We start from the raw sequence: 18,715 nt of genomic DNA, 5'->3' as shown, positions 1-18,715 counted from the left end.
AGGTTTAAATGTACAAAAGTTTGTTCAGTATTGGGGCTACATTTTGGTGAAAGTTGCAAATCTGTAGCACATATGGTTGATTTGTTGTGAATTTTCAAAATTTTGAACTTTAGAGGCTTGCTGTAGCGCCACCATCAGACTATTGGCCTGTTTTTGCAGCTGAGGCAATCTGGCATGGGACTGGACCTTTGTGCAAAGTTTGGTGATTTTTCGCGCATGGGAAGTAGGATTTCCTCAGAAGAAGAAGAAAGAAGAAGAAGAACATGCAGGTTAACAATAGGGTCCTGGCAGCTTAGGCTGCCCGGCCCCTAATAAGTAGAACTTAAAGGAACTATAAACAACATATAGAGCATATCTACTGTTAAGAGTCTGAGCAGAGTCTGAGCCGGTAATGTCTGCACACGGCTCTCAGCATGGAAGTGGCTGAGATGTTAGCTAGCAGCTAATGGTGCTAACAGTATAAACTGTGCTAATAACCGCAACAGTGCTGACGGAGCAAACAGTGATATCCGTGGTAAGGGAAACCAAGACTGTACCAGTTTTAGCCAGGTTAGCCACTGTCTGCAACATCAGCTGATTACAATGCATTATGTGGTATTTTTGTTGGTGAAGATTCTCACTCATCAAGGTCATGGTAATTTTAAGTGCTACATTGTAGGCAACTGGACTTTCGTGAGTTTCTTAAAGACATTTGTCTTCTCATCCAAGGGGGGCGCTAGAGAGCTGTTTTTTATCAGCTCCTCCACCCTGACTTGATATAAATATTTAACACTCATTTTTTGCACTTTTTGACAGTGAAACTCGTTTATAAAACTCCAAAGGATGGTCAAGCCTAAGACACCGACTCAGAAAGCCCACAAGTCTCCTTCTGAGATCAAAGATAACCCGCTGACTGAGTCGGCTAACGCGAGCTCACCTGGCTCAACCAGCCCCGGGCGTGCCCAAACAGACACACTGGAGGAGGACGCCTCCCTGTCACCCACCCTGGAGGCCATTAGACGGAAGGAAAACTCCATGAATGCGAGGTTTGACAACTTGGAGACAACTCTTGCTGGGGTTAAAAATGCTGTCGCCGCTAATACCTCCCACATTATCAACCTGGAAGAATGGCACGGAAAGTGGACGCCTGGTCGAGCTGGAAAAAAGTTACGGTGAGCTGTGTGCACAAAATAAACTCTTGAAAGCCAAAGTGAACGATTTGGAGGGCCACTCGAGGAGACAAAATATTAAAATTGTGGGTCAGCCTGAGAAAATTGAAAGAGGCTCTCCAACTGTATTTGTGTCTGACTTGCTACCCAAACTCCTGGGAGTTGAGCGTTTCCCCCGGGGAATTAAACTGGACCGTGCACACCGCATCGGCCCACCAAGCAACAGGCCACAAATCATGATTGCCAGGATACACCACGACACTGTGAAAGAGGAGATAATCCGGGTAGCTCGCGACGAGGGTCCGCTAAACTATGACGGGCAGCGCATCAGCATCTTTCCAGACATCACAGCAAAGGTGATGAAGGACCGCAAGGAGTTTGATGCCGTTCGACTGAAACTCAGGGAAGCCGGTATCCGGCATGGGTTTCTGTTTCCTGCGCGTCTGATTTTCACTCATGCTGGACATACCAAAACAATTTGAATCATCAAAGGAGGCAGCCACCTATGTTGATGAACACATGCAGCCTGCAGCAGCTGGAAGCACATAGTGACCCGGACACCACCAATGCTACGGATGTGGTATGACTTATGTATGCACTTAGGCTACACAGGCCTGCCTGCACCGGTGTATATATTTTCTACTTTATGGACAAATAGACCAAATGAGCGGTGAGGCAAAATTCGACATGTTTCTGAAACAATTATAATGTTCAGAGTTTATTTGCAGTTATGTTGCCATAACATTATGACATATTGTCACTTAGGATTGCTGTCACTAAGATTGGCATTATGTTACAAAGACATTATCTGCACTTTAAAAAAAAAAAAAGTCTGTTGCTTTACTTTTCATGTTCCTTTATTGATCCCTTTGGAGGTTTAAGAATAGGTTCTGAAATGCTGATTATATGATCCAAAAAGAGTGTTAACAATTCGCCCACAAGAGGGTGGTAAGGGGCTGAGACAGAGGATAAGGTATTAGCTTTGTTAGATGCTTCTTTACTGCATGTATAGGCTCCTTTCTCAGCAGCTCCGCTGCCATGAGGGGTTTACATCCCCCCTTTTCTTTAGGGAGGGCAAAGTAGGGAGTTTGAGGGGTATTTTCTTTCATTTTGGTTTAGGCTGTACTCATCATACTTTGTTTGTATATAATGGCATCTTGCATTTCTATGTTGTAGGGGTGTCATGAGTGGTCCCAAGAATGATCATAATGTGAATCATAATGTGAATAACATTATCAACCTAACTTCTTGTAATGTGTTTAATATGCGTCTCTTGTAAAAACAAGAGACGCATATTAAACACATGGAGGCCTTAAAACTTAGGTGTAGCTGGAAAGGACAAATTTTTCAGTCAACTTTTGCAACTAAAACAGGTGGTGTGGCAATTTTCATTAAAAAGAATATTCCCTTCCAACACATTTCAACTAAAACGGACCCAAATGGTTGTTTTATAATTGTGACTGGCACTATTTTGACTGTTCACGTTACCTTCCTTAATTTATATGCACCAAATTTTGACAATCCTGGTTTCTTCCGGGGGGTCTTACGTTTAATACCCAACCTAGCAACAACCAACTTGATTGCAGGTGGTGATTTTAATTGTGTTTTAGATTTCTGGACAGGTCCTTCAGACTCCACAAACGTACTAAATAATCTGATGAAGTCACTCAATCTGACTGATATCTGGAGGATTCACAGTCCCACAGAGAAAGAATACTCCTTCTTCTCACAAGTTCAAAACACATAAACAAGGACTGACTATTTTCTAATTGATTCTAAGCTAACAGCAATTACCAAGTCATCTAATATTACAACATCCTAATCTCAGACCACAGCCCTGTTACTATAGGTATGGATTTTGGATGGAAAAACCCCCACTATAATTGGCGATTTAACCCAAGTCTTCTCAATGACAAAATATTTTTGGAGAAATGCTCGCTTTCAATAAAGGACTATTTAGCTTTTAACGATACAGGTGATGTCTCAGACTCGATTTTTGGGAAGCTTTCAAGGTTGTAATAAGAGGTTTTGTTTTAGGAGGTTATTACGGCCATAAAGGAATTGCCAAGTGGAAAATCACCTGGCCCTGATGGCCTTGGCATTGATTTCTACAAAGCATTTATTGACAATGTGGCCCCTCTATTGCTGAGAATGTTTAAAGAATCAATAAAAAATAAAAAATTACCAGATTCATTATATGCTGCAAACATTTCTTGAATTTTGAAAAAAGATAAAGATCAGACATACCCATCATCTTATTGGCCTATCGCCCTTCTCAGCAGTGATCTTGCTGGTGTTTACCAAAATTTTAACAAATAGACTGAATAAACATATAGCAACTATAATACACCCAGACCAGTTGGGGTTCATAGATTACTAAATATTGTATACAGTAAACAAAATAAGTCAAAATCTGCAGTACTTACGCTTGATGCGCACAAGGCATTTGATCAAGTTGATTGGAAATACATGCTGTTAACCATCAGAGAATTTGGCCTGGGTGAAAATTTTGGTTCATGGGTAGAAATCTTTTATGCACACCCGGCTGCATCAGTCCTCACTAATTCAGACAGATCTCACCCTTTCAATCTGTACCGTGGTGTTCGGCAAGGCTGCCCTCTGAGCCCTCTGTTGTTTGCTTTGTGTATTGAACCCCTTGCAGTAAGCATCAGACATAATCCAAAAATTATCCCTATACATTTAGGCACAATAGATCATTACATAGCGTTGTACGCCAATGACGTAATTTTGTTTCTGTCGCAGCCTGAAAAATCCATTCCATCATTATTGGACCACATTAAAAATTTTGGAGAGGTATCAGGATATACTATAAACTGGCAAAAATGTGAATTTATGCCTCTAACTGAGGACTTAGACCCCAACTTTCCCCAACCAATCTACCGGTAGACTACCTACATTAAGTATCTTGGAACTACAGTCCCAAAACAATCTGATCAACTTTATACACTGAACTACAAAGCTCTGATTGATAAACTTAAAACTGATATTGAACTTTGGCGAACACTCCCTATATCAATGACTGGCCGAATTAATGTTATAAAAATGGTGACTTTACCCAGATTTTTGTATATATTTCAGAATATACCCATTTTCCTATCTAAAGTGTTTTTCAAAACATTAGACTCAATTATCATGCCTTTCATCTGGGGATACAAGACACATTGTATAAATAAGAAGCATCTCTGCCCATCCATCGCTTTCCACCTCACCATCGCCCGTTAAGTCTTCTTCAAAATCCACTCTCCCATCACCCAGCCCAGTGAGTCCACTGTCAGCATCTCTGCGCCCCCTTTTTCCTCCGACCACCCTGATAGTTGGTGACTCCATCACCAGAAACATCCGTTTCTTCAATGCGGTAACACACTCTTTCCCCGGAGCCACAGTCTCTCTTATATTGGCAAAACTCCCCGACCTGCTACACTCACTACCACCGTCTGTCCACAGAATTATTATACATGTTGGTTGCGTGGATGCATCCCGCCGACAGTCAGAAATCACCAAGGCTGAGTTCAACAAACTTTTTCAGTATCTCAACACCTGTGGAACAGTCAGTATCATCAGCGGGCCACTCTCCCCTCTCGGCTGCGGAGTGGAAATCTTCAGCAGAATCCTTTCCCTCCACACATGGCTCCTATCTGCCTGCAGGACATGCAATGTGGGCTTCACTGACAATTTTAATTTATTCTGGGGCCAACAGTCCTTTTTAAAAAGCAACGGTTTTCATCCCAATAGGCTGGGCAGCCAAATGTTAGCTGCCAATTTACAGCACGCTGTGCAAAGCTACCCACGTGACTGACTGATGTTTACCCACACACCGTCTTGCTCTCTGGTGTCATCTCTGGGTACCTCCTCCTGCCACAGCTCCTCCTACAGGCCCGAGCTGTCACTGTCCCCTCCTGCTGCTGCTCTGTCACTGTCCCCACCTGCTGCTGCTCTCCCCATTCAGTCTATCATCTCAGTCAGACCACTCCGTCATCCCCCATCAAACCCAAATCTGTCTCATTCACACACTCAGCCCCCTGGTACACCCCCGAACTCCGCCAAATGAAATCCCCCAAGCGTCAGCTCGAAAGACTGCATAAAAAGACCGGTTTAACAGTTCATCGCCAAGCCTACACAGACCACCTCTGACAGTACAAAGCCGCCCTCAATACTGCCCGCTCTACCTACTACTCCAACCTCATTCACACCGGCTCCAATAACCAAAAGGCTCTTTTTTCCACCGTAAACAAACTCCTTAATCCCAGTGACAATATTTCAAACTCATTCACCGTTGAAAAATGCAATTCCTTCCTCTCATTTTTCCAAACCAAAACTGACACCATCCACAGTTCTCTAACCACCCCCCACTCCCCCCACCCTCCTCACCCCCCTCCACCCATCTTATCACCCTGCCCCTCTCCAAATTCGCACCTGTCTCCCTAGCGGAGCTGTCTAAAATCATTTCAACCATGAAAACTTCCACCTGCATGCTAGGTCCCATCCCATCCGCCATCGTTAAGCACTGCTTCCCCACCATCTCGCTTGTCTCCAAAATTGTCAACTCCTCCCTCAGCTTTGCCTCTGCCCCTCCTCAAACTGGCTGCAGTCACCCCCATCATTAAAAAACCTGGTCTCAACCCTGACATCATGAGCAATTTCCGGCCCATTTCCAACCTCCCATTCCTCTCAAAAATCCTTGAACATGTCGTCGCCTCACAAATCAAATCCCACCTCAACAATAATGACCTCTTCGAACAATTTCAATCTGGATTCCGCACACAACACAGCACCGAAACTGCCCTCCGACCTCCTCCTCTCCTCAGACTCCGGCCTACTCTCCATCCTCATCCTCCTTGATCTCACCGTCGCCTTTGACACCATCAACCACTCCATCTTACTCTCCCGCCTGCAATCCCTCCTCAACATCACTGACAATGTCCTCACCTGGCTACATTCCTATCTCACTGACAGAAAACAATTCATCTTCATCAACAACTGCTCCTCCTCAACTGCCCCTCTGTCCCAAGGCGTCCCCCAGGGTTCGGTGCTTGGTCCTCTCCTCTTCATCCTCTACCTCCTCCCCCTTGGTCAAATCATCCGTCGTCATGGTCTCTGTTTTCACTGCTACGCTGACGATATCCAGCTATACATCTCCACTAAATCCATCACCCATTCAACCCACTCCACCCTGTCAAACTGTCTCTCCGAAATTAAATCCTGGATGCAAGCAAACTTTCTTAAACTCAACTGTGACAAATCAGACATGATCCTAATTGGTCCAAATTCCCTCACCCAAACAGCCAAAGACTTCCACCTCACCATCGACAACTCCACCCTGTCCCCCTCCTCTCACTGCCGCAACCTTGGTATCATCTTCGACAGCAACCTCTCCTTCGACCAACACATCAAGCAAGTCACTAAAACAGCCTTCTTTCACCTTAAAAACATTTCTCGCCTCCGCCCCTCACTCTCTCGTAATGCTGCTGAAGCCCTGATCCACGCCTTCATTACATCCTGCCTGGACTGCTGCAATAGCATCCTTTATGGCACAACCTCCAAACTCCTCAATAAACTCCAATATATCCAAAACTCTGCCGCCCGCCTCCTCACTCACACCCGCTCCCGCAACCACATCACCCCTGTCCTTCAGAACCTCCACTGGCTCCCTGTTCCACAACGCATCCACTTCAAACTCCTCCTACTCACCCATAAAGCTCTCCACAACCAGGCCCCCTCTTACCTCACAGACCTGCTCCACCCTTACACCCCTTCCTGCAGCCTCCGCTCTTCCAATGCCAACCTTCTCACCGTCCCCAAGACCAAGCACAGAACCTGGGGGGACAGAGCCTTCTCCGTTGCTGCCCCCACCCTCTGGAACTCCCTCCCAAAACACATCCGTGACTGCACTGACCTCCCATCATTCAAATCACTACTCAAAACTCACCTGTTCTGTTCTGCTTTTAATGTTTAGCTACTTTTATTCATTTACTTATTTACTTGTTTTTTCACTCTCATTACTATTCCTCTTTGTCTTCGATGTCTTTGCTGAAAATTGTTGTTTTATTTGATGTGTTTGAACTGTCTCTGTAAAGTGACTTTGAGAACTTTGAAAAGCGCTTTTTAAATAAAATGTATTATTATTATTATTATTATTATTATTATTATCTTTGAAGTCAAAAGAATTGGGTGGTGTGGTGCTCCCTCTATTCCAACATTGTTATTGGGCAGCTAATGCACGAGCACTTATATATTGGCAAAGAGCTTATCCTACAGAACCTAATGACACTACCCCATCATGGCTGGCCACAGAACAGGATATCACTGATACTTCCTTCCCAGCACTACTCAATACAACAAAGAGAAGCCCTGGACCATTTAAAGGGATTGGATTTATAGCAGAAAACTCATTAAGGGTGTGGTACCAAATTAAAAAACATTTAAACTAACAAACACTTCTATTTTTGTCCCCATTTGTCACAATCATACATTTCATCATTCTCAATCAGATCCTGTTTTCTCTGTCTGGAAAGGGAAAGGCCTGGTCACTGTGAAAGACTTGTATATTGACAATGCTTTTTCCTCATTTGATCAACTTAAAGACAAATTTGAATTGCAACCATCTCATTTTTTCAAGTACTTACAAGTCAGGAACTATGCCAGAGTAAGCATTTCAAATTTTGATTTTTTTTTCATCCTCTTCACCACTATGTGTAAAATGCAAACAGTCCGAGGGCACGCTGGCACATATGTTCTGGATTTGCACTAAACACCACAGATTTTGGTGCGAGATTTTCCATTTTTACTCTGAGGTTTATGGATATGATCTTCCTCCAGAGACAGGAATTCTTGGCTGGTCTCAACAGCTCGAGACTCTTAGCCACTGGAAGGTTCTGTCAATCCAGTATGGGATGGTCATTGCTAAGAAAATTATTCTTAAAGTCTGTAACAAAGAGATACCTCCAAGTTTTGAAGCCTGGCTCACAGAGCTCTCAAGTACCTTGTATAGGGAGAGAATTCGATTTGAGATATCAGGGAAATCAAATAGGTTTCATCAGATATGGCAACCATTTCTTGATCACATCACACAGCGGAGAGGACCCTCATGACACCTCAATGTTATGACTGTGTTTGAATATTTATTTCTTTGTAATTTCTCAATTATAATGTGATTACAGTCGCAGGTGGCCACAGAAATTTTTGTTGTGGAGTACAGATTTTCAGATTTTAGAGTACAGATTTTTTTTTCTCTTTCTTTTTCTTCTTTTCCTAGCTTGCTTTGGGGGAGAGGGGTGGGAAGAAAGGGGTAATAGTTTGGGTTGTTATTTACCTTGATGTTCTGTTTCGCACATCTGAAAATGAATAAATAAAGAATTTTTAAAAAAACACAAAATACTTCTCATCCAAGAGGCTTCTTCAGTTCTAACGGACTGGTGGGGAGTTGCAAGCTTTAACTCCTGTGTGGGTTTTACATTGGGGAAACAAAAAAAACACTCCACAAGAGTATGGCACAGCACAGGAGAGCCAGCTTCTCAGGTCAAGACTCAGCTGGCCATTTACATCTGAAGGAGAAGGGATGGACACTCCTTTAAGGAAACATCTTGGCCAGGGAAGACAGATGATTTGAAAGAGGAGTAAAATAAGCCATTTATATCAAACTGGAACGACCTAGGGCTGGGTGATATGGACAAAAATTCATATCCCGGTATTTTCAGGCTGAATAGCGATACACGAAATATATTCCGTATATTCTCCTAAGTGGGCTACATGTTCATTTGCAAGCTGATCCAGGCTGAAGTCCCCTGTTATTTTTGCTGCATGTGTTTTTCCACAGCAGGACAGGTAAAAGACATTTACCTGTTGGAGGCGAGCTGTTTGCCGAGATGCAGTAAGAGCCTGTTGTCTGCAGCTCCTTATCAACTTCTCACTGTGGCTGTTTCTGCGTTCACTTTTCACCCTGCTGAATTATTAGACTTGTCTTAATTGAAGAAAAGCCCCGAACAGTTTTACTACTTCTGTAATAAACATATTTTAATTCCTATAGTCTTCCCCATTATCCCCCATTATTTTGTTATGTAAAAACTTTTACTGTGAAGCAGGAAAATAAGGAAATGTTGAGATTTCGACCAGCAATTTCACACAACTTCCAATACAGCTGATAGTAAACATAAACAGCAAAATAAAGCAGATATGTAAAGTAAAAACAGGATGCAGTTAGAACCTACAAAAGTACTGAGAGCTGAACACACAGAGACTTTTAAAAATGCCTTTCTTTCTGGTCTCCTGCAGACAGAGGTGAGGAGAGTGTCACAATACACACAGCTTATTTGATGTGGAGAAGCGGGTCGTCGGGTGTTGGCTGCGGTCGGCGAGATGCCCGCTTGAGTGCGGGTGGCCCAGCTTTTGGACCTACTCTGGAGAAGGAGTAGGTGCACAGTTCAGTGTGGCATCGGGCGTCTAAACTGATAACAGAAACACAAATCGGCGCAACATGGCTTGACTGGATGCGGCTAAAAGTTACAGAGGAAAAGGCCCACAGTTTTGTACATGTGCCACTACGGTAACTTCATTCATCTCACAGACTAATTAAGCGTAGCTTGTGTAACAAATAGACCGATGTCGCACTGCAGACTAATGAACAGACAGATTAAACAGAGTAGCAGCTCTGTGTCTCTCTGAGTGTTGATGGAGAAACTGTGAGTGAGTGAGTGGGGCGGAGCTGTGTGGAGAATGTGAGAGAGGAGAGATGAACACTGGTATGCATTATGTGGCACAACTTGACCCTATACTGATATAAAGCTTATTGTCTAAATCTATATCTTGCTTGAAAATAAATCGATATATTGTAAGAAATCAATATACCGCCCAGCCCTAGAACGACCATCGTTAAACAAACGTCACCACATATCACCCACGTACAATGCAGTCCTGAGTTTCCTCCCCAGACAACTTAATGCCCATTCACGCCAATCTAATCCTAACAACACTCATGATGGCCAGGCAGGTCAACAACTCAAGTGACCTTAGCGACTCAGAGCTCACACGTGACCTCATAGTCTCTGTAAGGGTTCATATCCACACAGGGTTTAAAGGCATTTCAAAATCACATTGAAAGGGTTTAAATGGAATGTACCCCATTATTCTACTACATCTTTGCAAACTACTTTAGCAAGGAGCTGTTTGCTGCTGTAACAATGTGCTTAATGTTGTATACAGCACCTTTAAGCCTTTAAATGTTTTTATGTGAGAATTTAGTTACATGACTGTGTATAATGTGACAAGGATTACTGACAGTGATGTACCCACAACAAAATGAGCACAAACGCTGCAGGTCTCCGTGTGCCATTGATTTTCTACTTGGTAGCTGTAGGCTAGTAACAGACAACAGTGAGATGGTGCCTGGACGATACATACGTTTCATACACCATATGTAATGCATAACCTGCCACTGCACATTAAACCCACGTTGGACCTGTTAATATGAGTCAGCTGTATCTCTGTTTGTCACTGTCAGAAAAGACTTCAGCCTGCAGTGTAGTTCATACACTTTACTGATAAAACAGATAATTTTACAGAAATAATATAAAACGGATGAATGTAAATTTAATTTTACAGCAAAAATTTTCAGTCTTTTTTAAAAACCTCTTCATAGGGGTGTGCGATATGGACAAAAAATAATATCTCGATATTTTGGGGGATTTTGAAGATAACGATAATTAGACGATATTCTTTTAAATATGTGTTTTTAACAGCCTGAGTTATAGCTCGTTAATTGTTTCATGGATTATATTAATGGAAAAATGTTCTTAACATTTCTTGCTGCTTTTTTACCTGCTCTCTCTGTTTGATTCTGGTGACGGCCTTTTGTAGCGTCAATTCCGGGTCCATTTGCAACTGTTCAGATAGGTGTTTGTCCCGCAGACTCACCACAAGCCTGTCCCTCACCATCTCATCATGTAGAGCCCCGTAACCGCAGTGCTCCGCCAGGCAGTGCAGCGCCGTAATGAAACTGTTGGCCATCTCGCACGTTTCTTGATGCCGCTGATTAAACTTTGCTCTCTCAAAGATCATATTCCTGCGATTCCCTTCTGCTTGGGTCTCCAATCCAGAAACAATGCGGAATCTGTCGAAGTGTTTAATCCATTTAGGCCAGTCTTCAGCCTTGAAGGTGAACTTTTCTGGCGGGGAGACTCGAAACTGTGCCATGTTGCCGCTCCGTTCAGCTAACTGTGGCTAGGCTAGGTAGCTCCGTAGACGGTCTTCTGGTACTGCGAACTTTAGCCTGACAGGCTGAGACCTATCACTACAGTTGACACACGTCTTCAGAAGCTGCTGGAGCATCCATGGGCGGTGTTGCTATGTTGTCCCGCTAATGTTTGTTTAGCAGCAGGCTGACCTGCCGTGAAGGTGCCAGTGAGAGATCATGTGACCACCTAGGCGTACTGCAGCGTGCTGCTGCACACAAGTTACATTACTCTTGTTCAGTGAATGTGTGGGGTTTCAACCTTTCAACGTGTGTTTTCAGTTGTTTTTGTGAAGTCGATAGCGTAAATTTTCACATCGTTAAAACGACGATATTATCGTTAACGATATATATCGCCCACCCCTAGTCTCAACTCACATAGGAACAGGGCCTACGCAAATCACCCAATCACAGATAAGCACAGACAAACAACAGTTCTTTACATGAAATGTTAAAAAAGAAACACTGCCAAACAATTGGATAACACAGCCAACACACACACAGAGCAGTATTGCTGTCTACCTGCTGAGCACTCGTTCTGCTTGACAGTCCCTGCCTCTTCTGGCGTCAGTCAGCTTCTTGTTGGTGTTGAGGGCCGTCCACACCTTGGAGCCGTAGACACAGCAGTCCAGAGGCGTCTCTTCCTCCTTGTTCTTTTGACTGATGTCAGCTCCACGAGACAGAAACAGCCTGCAGATGTTTAAGTTAGAAGTCAGGTCACTAGTTCAGGAACAGTTTTCGTGTAACGTGTCATTTAACAAAGACAACAAAGTATGCTTATACACACAATAAAGTTTGTCCAACCAGGCTCCATCTCTCCCAGTGACACTTACTATCCAAGACAAGTTTGGCTCCCACTCCATCTCTCTACATGTCTGTAAAAACATGGATGCGCTTCATACACAAGCGATCTATACAGTCAGCACAGTTTCAAGGTGAAAACCCAAGATTAGAGTCACCAATTAAGTATCTGACCAAATGTCTCCCCTTCTGTACTAAGATATGACACTGAATAATGTCCAGAAAAGTGTTTTATGTTGAACATTATGTCACAGTGAAGCTGACCTTTGACCATTTGGATATAAAATGTCATCACTTAATCATTTTATCATATCCGACATTTGTGTGACCTTGACCTTAGATCGTCAACCACAAAATTCTGATCAGGTTATTCTTCAGTCCAAGTGGATGTCTGTGTCAAATTTGAATAAATTCCTTATGGTGTTCTGGAGATATCATGTCCACAAAAATGAGACAGACGCAATGTCACACTGACCTTGACCTTTGACCACCAAAATCTAATTAGTTCATCACTGAGTCAAAGTGAACGTTTGTGCCAAATTTTAAGAAATTCCCTCACAGCGTTCTCCTTTATCGTTATTGATATCAACTGATATGAACATTTTTTTTCCTTAACATTTTTGGCAATGTCTCCCAGCCCTCGCCTGCACTATGAGAAACACTGTATTGTGTTCAACAGACAATATTTGAAAGTTTTACATCTGAAGAGGTCAAACATAAACCTTATCTTTACATTTCAAGGATTCAGTGTCTCCCCAGAATGTGATTCTTGACTGTGAGGTAGTAAAAGCTTGCAGTGTAACTCAGGATGAGGTGGAAAAACAGTGGTGGACCAGGAAGAAAAGGCTGCATAAGAATCAATGCAAACATACGGTCAACCAATAACAATTCTAACAAGTATTTGGCTGGTCAGAATCAATCAACAAATAATGTGCTGCAGTGACAATGGACCAAGTTTGAAGCTGAAATAAATCAATGTCATCATAGATCATAATCATAATTGAGGTACATTCATACTTTTTGTTGCATAATTTTGTGATGTCTTTTTGTAGTTTTTAGTTTTATTGTTGACATGCAATCATTATCAATGCCAGTGGATTATTGTCCACATTAAAGCAACACTGACTGATTATGATCATTATTATTATAATTACTTATGTAAACAATAAGGCAAGTGACAACAATGAGTAACTATCAGTTGTTGCTGCTGTTTGACGCTGCACTGAAGAACCGTCTCTCTGTGCTGCTCTCCTCCTGCTCTCTCTGCCCAGTTAGCACGAGCTAACACAGCGCAATGTGAGTTCATCCCTACTTGTCATATTTTACAGCTTGGGCAGCAGCAGTTAACATTCAACTACGAGCTGTTAATCTTACAACGAAACAACTTGCTCCTGTCCTTAAACCTGTTAATAACTGTTCAGGGTTCAACGCTAAGGTTTTTTTTCACTTGCCCGGTTGGGCAAGTTGGTCAGAGATCTACTTGCCCGAAGTCAGTTTTTACCTGCCCTATAAAAATTGTTTAATTTAAGCGGCTATCAAATAACAAAGACTGCAGTTATTTTTATGTTATGTAATCTTTATTCACACTGTATTATTAATTAAAACAACATACGTCATGTATTGTAGCTTAATTCCTACACAAAAATGACAGTGTCAGGGCTTAAAGTGAAAAATTTGTCAATTGTTCACCCTACTTGAGCCATGCCCACCTCTATTCATTTTTCACCCCTCTCTCCAGTTCTGCTGTGTTAACACCGGGTTTAATATATTTTGTTTCCATCTCTCTGCCCTGCTCTACTCTACTTCAACGCTACTTAGCTCTCTCTCTACTCTACCAGTAGACTACCACATCCACCTGTTGCACAAAACGGACACAACAGTGTTTCCCCTAGGATGGAGTTGTAGCAGCGGAGGTGAAGCACACGCATGAAAAATAATTTTCACATGCGTGAAACTTTTTTGGATGCTTGCAAAGCACAGCCTGCTGGGATGTTTCTGTGTATCTACTGGCACCAGAAGGGCTCTTTAGGACTAAGTACATACAGTACATGTGTGCACAGTAATGAGCAGGTGAAACGTCTGTCAAGCTTACATATGAGGTGTCTCAAGATTTAGGAACATACAATTTTATTGAATATAATAAATAGTGCTGCACGATTTGATAAAAATGTGCGATTGCGATTATGGTGGACAATATTGCGATTTACGATTACAATATAATTACAATAAAATGTAATAAATAAATAAATGGTATCATGAGTCTTTTTTGCTTGATTCAGTGTTTCCCCTACATTATATTAGGGGGGCACTGACCTGACATAGTTATTATTATGAACAGACAGTGTGTCAATGACCATTAACAGACTAAGCACAGTCAAACACGGTGCTCACACAGCAGCGCAGCACATCTGCAGATGAAAATTAGCCTGTATGGCTAAATTTGGCACATTTACGTGACTTAAGTGATTATATTAATTAATGTGCACTGTCCCTTCTTAAATAAAATAAACATAAACACAAACTGTACACAGCGGAGCGAGCCTGTGTTGTGTTCAGGCGTTGTCACGTAAATGACAAATTCCATCACGCTATAGCACAACACAGCAGCATGTCAAGTGGGCCGAAACAGAGCAAAATTGCGCAATTTTTCATTTGTTATGGAGTCCATGATTTCCCTGTGACACTTACAAATGTTTGCTTAACTGTGCTTGGATGTTGTTTTATGAGGCTCTGACGGCTTTCAGTTGTGTCTTTGTCTTTAACGTTACACGGCTCGGCTTTCTCTCGCATGCACTCTTCCTACTTTTCCCTGTGCTGTCTCAAGTGTTGTTATAGATTGGTCGTGTTGCCGCGGGACGTGGTGACTTTAACTTTTAAACTTTTACACAGCACGTCTTTCAGGTACGGTGATGTTGGACAGAAAGACGTGCTGTGTAAACGTTTAAAAGTTAAAGTCGCCACGTCCTGTCTCAAGTGCTGATATAGACTGGTTGTGTTGCCGCGGGACGTGGCGACTTTAACTTTTACACTTACACAGCATTCTGTTCATTCTGTTCAACGTCGCCGTACCTGAATCCAAAGTATCGCCATGTAACAGACGTTTTTTTCCCCACCAACTCAGCCTGTTCATGGTCGTGCTCATGCTCTTCTTCAGTGTCTGTGTTGGTCACTGCTGCACGCCAGCTGCACGCACCAGGATAGCTTGTGGGCGTGATGTCAACAAACTCCACACACTACAGGAGAGGCAGTCACGTTCACAGGCACACACGTTAACATTTATTTAGCCTACATTAAATCGCAAATCGCAGCCTTTTATGCGGTTATGTAATCGCACAGCCTGGCATCGCGATTGCGATTAGATTAATCGTGCAGCACTAATAATAAAGTAAAAAGTCACTTGACATGCTGCTGTTTTGTGCTATGACCTATTTAAGTGTTGGAAGTTATTTACGTGACAACGCCTGAACGCAACACAAGCTCAGCATGAGTGCCGTACTGAGCTGCTGTGCGAGCAGCGTGTTTGTCTGTGCATAACAGCAGTCTGTTGGTGGTTATTTACACACTGTCCATTTCAATAACTTTGTCAGCTGACAAACTGCACCGGGCTCAGGGTCAGGTTTGGTCAGGAAAATGCGGCCCGAGCCGCTCTAGCGTGCTCACCTGTGTGTGTGGCGGAACTCCGCCGTGCGCCTGCATCAGAGCAGAAGAGCATGTTTTAAAATACATTTATTTTATCAATTAGTTATTAACTTTTACTATTTTTAGCAACTTGCCCGATCGGCCAAGTGAGTTGTTAGTTTACATGCCCGACCGCGAGTTTTACTTGCCCCGGGCAATCGGGCAATCCTTATTGTTGAGCCCTGCTGTTAGATAACGTTAGTCATGTGATTCTAGCAGTAGCCAGGGATGCAAACAGAAAATGGTGAAAAAAGAGAGAAGGATACGAACCACCTAGGGGGGTCCGGGGGCATGCTCCCCCTGGAAGAATTTTTTTGAAATGTCAGCTTTAAAGGGTGCATTTATAGTCAATTTCAGCATCAGACCTACAGATACTAAGGAAGCAGTGCTGACAAGAAAAACTTCTATTCTAAGACATCTAAGGGGCCTACTCAGTAAGAGACAGAGGTTAAGTTGTAAATTGTGTCCTCAAATGTAAAATGTCCTCTCCTCTACTTAAAAAAACATCCCCAGTCTGCCTTATGAGGTCATACCTAGGGGTGGGCGATATATATCATTAACAATAGTATCGTCATTGTTGTTTTAACGATGTGCAAATTTACGTTATCGAGTATGCAAATGACTTCACAAAAACAACTGAAAACACACGTTGAAAGGTTGAAACCCCACACATTCACTGAACAAGAGTTACGTAACTTGTGTGCAGCAGCACGCCACAGTACGCCTAGGTGGTCACATGATCTCTCACTGGCACCTTCGCAGCAGGTCAGCCTGCTGCTAAACAAACATTAGCAGGACAACATAGCAACACCGCCCACGGATGCTCCAGCAGCTTCGGAAGACGTGTGTCAACTGTAGTGATAGGTCTCAGCCTGTCAGGCTAAAGTTCGCAGTACCAGAAGACCGTCTACGGAGCTACCTAGCCTAGTCACAGTTAGCTGCAACATGGCACATTTTCAAGTCTCCCCGCTGGAAAAGTTCACCTTCAAGGCTGAAGACTGGCCTAAATGGATTAAACGCTTTGACAGATTCCGCATTGTTTCTGGATTGGAGACCCAAGCAGAAGGGAATCGCAGGAATGTGATCTTTGAGAGAGCAAAGTTTAATCAGCGGCATCAAGAAACGGGCGAGACGGCCGACAGTTTCATTATGGCGCTGCACTGCCTGGCGGAGCACTGCGGTTACGGGGCTCTACATGATGAGATGGTGAGGGACAGGCTTGTGGTGAGTCTGCGGGACAAACGCCTATCTGAACAGTTGCAAATGGACCCGGAATTGACGCTACAAAAGGCCGTCACCAGAATCAGAGAGAGCAGGTAAAAAAGCAGCAAGAAATGTTAAGAACATTTTTCCATTAATATCATCCATGAGAAACAATTAACAAGCTATAACCCAGGCTGTTAAAACACGTATTTAAAAGAATATCGTCTAATTATCGTCATCTTCAAAATCCCCCAAAATATCAAGATATTATTTTTTGTCCATATCGCACACCCCTAGTCATACCGGCCAATATTTCCTCTGGATTCAATTAGCAAATAGGCCTACAGGCCTGCCTCCAATATTGGCAGGGGAAAATTGGAAAACTGAAGGGGACGACATTTACCTTGACATTTATCATGATACAGGAAATGTTGCAGGATCATTCATTGCACTTTTCAAAAGATAAAATGTACTGGTAATTGGTGGATCTTTCTTTTACTTTGAACAGCATGGTAATGTATTTAACAAGAAAAACTTCTATGTGTTAAACAAGAGCCAGCCAACGAAAAAAGCGAATGTTTTTACCTCAGATGATCTCGACACTCGTACTCCGCGCTCAGAATCAGTCATATCAGTCATCAGTCATCAGATTGTTTCAGCTGCATCTTAGTGCGGCTCTATTGAAGCCGTGGATGCCTCACCAATGGCTAATCATAGCACTTAAATGATACACATGATCAGCACACGATGTGCCCTTGCGACAGATGCTGCTGACAGTTGTTTTTTTCTCAGTCGTAGATTTGTTTTGCTCAGCGCAAAATGGTGCTGAAACTAAATCAATCAATGTCAGGCACATCGATCACCCACCACTTCATCAGCGCATGTCACACACAGCCTACTTATTTTTCGTCTTATTATTATTTTTCTTCCGCCCAATTTCGGTGCGTAACTTGTGCCACAGCTCTGAGCGCACACAGGGTCTTCATAAAACATAGATTCAAGATTCAATATGCACAGTAAGGACACACGTTTCCCTGCAGAATGAAATACGTTCTTTTCTGTCACCAATTAACGCCAAACAATATAAATCTGAAGTATAAAATAGATCAAAATATATACGGTGCGCACTAACATCTCCTTGCTTAGTGTAATAATTTGCCTGCCACGGCTGGATCTGTGGGCGTTTGGTGGCTAAGAAGACTGTTAAGAGTGGGTCAGCTCGATCTTACAGCTCCTTCTTAGTGAAAGATCTTCTTAAGCTAAGAGCGATCTGGGAAGCGCGGCCATTATCATGTCAACATACAGGGAAAATGTGTCCAGAGTTTATGACATTTACCGGGAGAGCTAGAGCCATTTGAATAAAGCTGACATTATTACTGCTGTAGCATGATGTTATTAGGCTAAATACTACATGTCTAACAGTGTCTGTGCTGATTTATTGACACAGTATGCTTGTAGGCTGCTGTAACGTTAGGTTTACAGAGGAAATAGAAAAGTAACGTGACCACTAACTTGTCCCCAAACGAACGCATGTTTCTGTTAGGCCTATGTGTTTCACTAACGTTCTTTATGTATTATGAAGAATGTCAGACTGGCCAAATCAGTGGCAGAGTCAGGCCCGGAGTCACAAACAGTGCATTTC

The 18,715-nt window shown here is 42.8% G+C and overlaps 1 protein-coding gene across 6 annotated transcripts in view; it reads right to left on the bottom strand.

Moving 5' to 3' along the window:
• The window catches only part of LOC117252502 (histone-lysine N-methyltransferase EHMT1), a 156,184-nt gene that overhangs the window by 25,598 nt on the left and 111,871 nt on the right, over positions 1-18,715 (bottom strand). For all 6 annotated transcript variants that reach the window (XM_078170997.1, XM_078170999.1, XM_078170998.1 and 3 more), the window contains one exon: positions 11,914-12,081. In XM_078170997.1, coding sequence (XP_078027123.1) covers positions 11,914-12,081 — 168 coding nt within the window. The remainder of the gene's footprint in view (positions 1-11,913; positions 12,082-18,715) is intronic.

The sequence above is a fragment of the Epinephelus lanceolatus genome, chromosome 9 (assembly GCF_041903045.1).
Source record: "Epinephelus lanceolatus isolate andai-2023 chromosome 9, ASM4190304v1, whole genome shotgun sequence".
In the NCBI taxonomy this organism is placed as follows: domain Eukaryota; kingdom Metazoa; phylum Chordata; class Actinopteri; order Perciformes; family Serranidae; genus Epinephelus; species Epinephelus lanceolatus.
The sequence above is the reverse complement of the archived record's forward strand: the minus strand, read 5'-3'. Positions and strand labels throughout refer to the sequence as shown.